Source organism: Microtus ochrogaster, chromosome 6, assembly GCF_000317375.1.
Source record: "Microtus ochrogaster isolate Prairie Vole_2 chromosome 6, MicOch1.0, whole genome shotgun sequence".
NCBI lineage: Eukaryota > Metazoa > Chordata > Mammalia > Rodentia > Cricetidae > Microtus > Microtus ochrogaster.
In genome coordinates, this window is record NC_022013.1 from 76904689 (window position 1) to 76909772 (window position 5084).

The 5084-nt window shown below is 47.2% G+C and overlaps 1 protein-coding gene across 4 annotated transcripts in view; it reads right to left on the minus strand.

Annotated features, from left to right (window-relative positions):
- The window catches only part of Rps6kc1 (ribosomal protein S6 kinase C1), a 142989-nt gene that overhangs the window by 41037 nt on the left and 96868 nt on the right, over positions 1-5084 (minus strand). For all 4 annotated transcript variants that reach the window (XM_026779674.1, XM_026779673.1, XM_026779672.1 and 1 more), the window contains exon 9: positions 3901-4033. In XM_026779674.1, the coding sequence (XP_026635475.1) occupies positions 3901-4033 (133 nt within the window). The remainder of the gene's footprint in view (positions 1-3900; positions 4034-5084) is intronic.

Here is a 5084-nt window from a genome sequence, read left to right on the forward strand (position 1 = left end):
ACACAGCAGCACACAGCAGCACACAGCAGCACACAGCAGCACACAGCAGCACACAGCAGCACACAGCAGCACACAGCAGCACACAGCAGCACACACCAGCACTGCTGTGGTCTGGACATGGCCAAAGCGGGCCTCCCACAGATCACAGGCTATAATTTAGGTCCCAGTGTGGGGCTGCTAAGAGATGGAGACCTTTGAGAGTGCTGCCAGCAGGAGCTCACCTTTGGGGAAGGAATGACTGCAGTACTCAAGGGACCCTAGGCTCACATTCCCACCTTGTCTTGTAAAGGAGCCCAGCACTGTGCTGCCTTTCCCTGGGAGGTCACAAGGACCAAACAGACTCTAGCCCCATGGTCCCGAACACAACTTCTTGCTAAGGTGCCTAAGGCGTCTGCTCAGGGCAACAGAATGGGCTAATGTGAGCATCAAGCACCATAATTCGGTATAGTTTGCTGCAAACCGTGCAAGTTGTTCTTGTACCTTTTTTCTGTTTGGTCACCAAGTACCATTTTCCACAAAGTAGCCACAGTGGCCTTTATGCTGACTCCTCTGCTTAGCATTACCAACTATGGCTCCTGTTGCTCAGTCAGGTTCTCACAAACGGGGAAAGTGGCCCATGAGACACCATGGGCCCTGCTTTCCAGCTTCCCCCTACTCTGCTCAGCCACCCTCGTCTGGCTGCTGCTCAGCCACCAAGCACACTCCTGGCTCCAGGCTTATGTGATTTTTCTCTTGCCAAGGCATTCTTCCCCACAAACACACACTGTTCCTTCTCTCTCATCAAATGCCCCTTTCTCAGTATGGTGAGCACCAGTGAGAACAACTCCCCCATCCCTTGGCGTTCTGCTCTCCCAGTTTCTCCCATCTGCGGGTCTCCTCCTGTGTGTTTGCTGTCTGCCCCTTGTGAAACACCGTGTGGGCTCCATGCAGGCAGACTCTTCTGTGCTGTTCAGTGCTGTGTTAGAACTACATCTGTGCCCCCAGAAAGCTCTCAAGAAGCTTCTAGCTGTAGTAAAAACAGAGAGTGGGAGACTCCACACATTCCAGATAGTTCTGTAAGGTCTGGGCAGCCAAGTCTGTATATCATAAATACTTTAAGTTCAGCAGAACTATTTAAACTGACAACGTGACCTTTTATAATCATTCCTTTGGGGGTGGGGGTTGCCACAATGCGTGTGGAAGGGGAGGACAACCTGCAGGGGTTGGTTCTCTCCTTCTACTGTGTGGACCTGGGTACAACATCTTCATCCATGGAGGTACCAAAAAAATGACCACAGTGGGTAAAGGAACACACACAGCTAGCAACCAGTTCACTCTACTGCTTGATCCAAACCTGGGAAGACCACACCGTCATCTTTCTCCAGGACTCTACATCAGCCCTTGCTCTGTTCTTAGCTCACTACAGCCCAGCTGTGCAGACCAGTTTGTGTCAACTGACATCAACCTAAACATACGGGGTGGAGGGGTGGGGTCAAGTAATTGCCTACATCAGATTGAGCTGTAGGTAAGTCTGTGGGGGCATTTATTTGATTAATTATTAATTTGGGAGAGCCCAGCCCATTGTGGGTGGTGCCGTGCCTGGGCTAGTGGTCCTGGGCTCTATAAGAAAGCAGGCTGAGCAAGCCATGAAGAGCAAGTCAGTAAGTAGCACTCTCCTATGACTTCCGTGCTGCTGAGTTCCTGCCCTGACATGATGCATGTAATCATAACATGTGAACAAACAAACCCTTTCTGCCCCTCGTTTCTTCTGTTAAAGCAACAGAGAGCAACAGACACCACCTCCACACAACAAGGAGCGACCTTTTTAGTTTGTTTGTCTGAAATTGGGTCTCATGACACCTGGGCTGCATCAGGAGTGACCTTGTCCTACTTCTGGGATGACAGCTAGTAAGTGACCTCATGGAGTGTGAGTCAGGCCTTACCCTGCAGGACCAGACCCCGCCCACTTCTCCACAGCCCTCAGCATCACTGTTCTTCTTCACCTACAACCACAACCCAACCACGGTCTCCTTTCTCGTTTATCAAACACTCTGTTGTCATGCTGCCCACGTGCAAATGGTAAGGGTTTTGTGACTCCGAACTCTCCCAAATGTCCCCCTTTCAGAGCGGGCTCCTTGAGTTCACTGGGACCCATTAGGTCACCCTGTGTTAAGGATCAGAGTGGAGGGCCCACTTGTATCTAGAACTTCGTTCTTTTTGCTTCCTCCTGTCTGACTCCACAGTGGCAGTTCGGGTTCTGAGAGGGCAGGCTCTTGCCCTGATTTCTTCTTCGCTGGGAACCCAGCTCCCTGTGCAGCACACACGCAATCAGTCTGTTCGGACAGATGGACTGAGGGTGACTATTGCACTGACAGATGTCTACAAAGCTGAGTCACAGACATTGGAAAAGGAGAGACGTTCCTTCTAGGTTTACAAGTCCATGACAGTCTTCAATCATGTTTCCATTTGGTCACCACCAAAGACTTGGTCAAGACAACTCCCAAGGGCAGGAGACCTGACATCAGCACGCTGTAACCCTGGCACACCACATTAAACCAACATCAGCTACAGTCTCAGTTCTGAAAGGTAGGAGGGAAGATGGCAGAAGCAAAACAAGTGTAGCATGGGGAACCAAGAGGAGGGAGGCTTAGTACGTACAGTGGCAGTAAGCGAGGGTCGGAGCTTCACCGCAGATAATCTCCAACATGAATAATCCACACCGGGTAATAGAATATTGGCCATAATTACATTCATCCTACTGACCTTGTTCTAAATTATTATGGATTATTACTACGCGAGTTATTTTGTTCCACACCAGAGGTGGCTGTATTCTGCTATCAGATGACACGACCTCTAATTCAATAATGTCTGTAATGCACTGGTATCCTCAGATAAAAGCTGTCTATAATGTCTGAACAAAGGTGAATTAGTTAGCCAATTCACACACGCAATTAACTCTCTTAATACCTGTGAGACCGTGGAGCCCCTCTGAATTTCCTATTAAATACTACATATGGAGGTCTCCCCTCCATCTGTAGTTATCTTGTGTGGACTTCATGATAACAATATTAGTACTTTATTGCCCCCATCAAAAATCTTGCATTAGTTATCATGAGAGACCTCATTCCAGAAAGCAGTACCTCTTTTTTTCTGAGAAAAGGGTATTAAATTCAAATGTTATACCTATTAGTAAAATAAAGTTTTGTATTCCCAATATAAAAGTAAGGATGCCTTCATGAAATATGGAAAATAATTTAAATTTTCTTCATTATTTTAAGAACAGTTGTTTACATACCAAAAGGCATTATACGTTATGTGACTTTATATTTGCATGCTGTAGTCACCTAAATAAAGGAATATTTATTTAAATTCAAGTATTAATAGTAAAAACCAAATCAACATAGAGCCTTCTACCACCGGTTCCCTAGGAGGTGGCTGAGGGCAGAGCCCGCGCTCGGCTTTGTACTCGCGTGTGGTGCCAATGGCTGTGTTCACGGGGCTCAGATCAGAAAAGCGAGGCAATGTCGAATGTTAAGCAAACACCCTTGCCTTCCCTGTAAAGGAAGCAATTAATTAATTCTGCAGGGGATGCTTTTTAGTCCTCTAACGTAAGTACAGCTTTTTAGTGCAGACAAGGGAATAGAACACGGTCTCTAAATAAACCCAGCTCTCTCTGCAGGCGTTCACATCAAAGTTCCCATCGTGTTGGGAAATTCCAGAGCAAAGGGCACGCGTTAGGACTGTCCCACGTTCAGGTGGAGCTGGCTGGTCACCTGGGTCTTCCTCTTCACTCAAAACTCACAGCAAGGAGGTTGAGAAGGAGTGGGGAGATAGGTCCCCCATCTCCAGGCTTATGAGCCCACACCAGAGCACAGGGCAGGTGACACTCCACCCAGGCCACAGTGGGACCGGCCAACCCACCTTCGGCATGCTGCAGCAGGAGGAACACGGACTCCTCCGAGATGATGTACTTGTGCAGACACACCATGTTGGGCACGCAGCGGGGGATGATGGTCTTCCTGTGCCTGCTGCACTCGCTGCTCTTCCTCAGACCCTGACAGAGAACAAAAAGGTCAGTTGTACCCGCGGTTGCCTTTGGAGCCTGCTGTGCTCAGTGTTTATCAACCACGCTAATCTATCCGAGTTACTCGGGCTTCAGAGAAACCACTCATCTGCTGCTCTGTGCCCCTCAGTCCCCGGAGGCTCTGCTGATGGCATCTGGCGTGAATCCAGACAACAGAAGATGCCACAAAGCTGCCATTAAAATCAATTACGTGGGTCAGTGTTTTTATTAGCGATGCTCTCAAACTAAGTCATCAGGATGACATACAGTTATTTCTCTGCGACCTCTAAGTTTGATTTTTCCTTACGTACGTCTTTAAGGCAGCAACCAGTTCTAGTCACATTCTCCATACAACAGATGTGTCCTGGATGGAGCAGCAACTTTTAAATTCTATTCCAAACACAAGCGACTAATGTCCACAAGGATGGGAGATTTTTCTGGTGTTACACCCTGGTTTTAAAACCTGGGTAAACACCATTGGGTGTGGTGGCATGGAATGTTCACAAAAAGAGACAGGCTTCACACATGTCAATGTGACCATCTGTCATGCCTGACCAGCAAAAAAGGGGGATGCCCAAGACAAGCAGCCTCCCTTTTGGGTGCTAGGGGAATGTTGAGTCGGGACATATTTCGAATACATACTATCACAACCCATTCCAAAAACAATTTCAAAAGTTACTCATTTAACTACATACTGAATTCTGGCCAAGGAACAAGCCAAGAGCAGTTACCCCTTCCCACAATCCAAAGAGACCCAGTGCGACCCTCAAGAGTCCCAAGGAACACAACATCTGAACACTCCTGGTCCTCAGATGCATTCACATCACATATTTTTTAACGTAAAACTTCCCAAATAGAAACTATAGCATGTTCATCAACTATGAAAGACAGAAATATAGATCACCATCAACATAAAACACTCAAATGCCATGAGAAAACATTACTTTTTCTTTGAAAATCATGGTTTTTTTAATTTTTTAAAAAAATCTTTTTCTTTTCTCTCTCTCTCTCTCTCTCTCTCTCTCTCTCTCTCTCTCTCTCT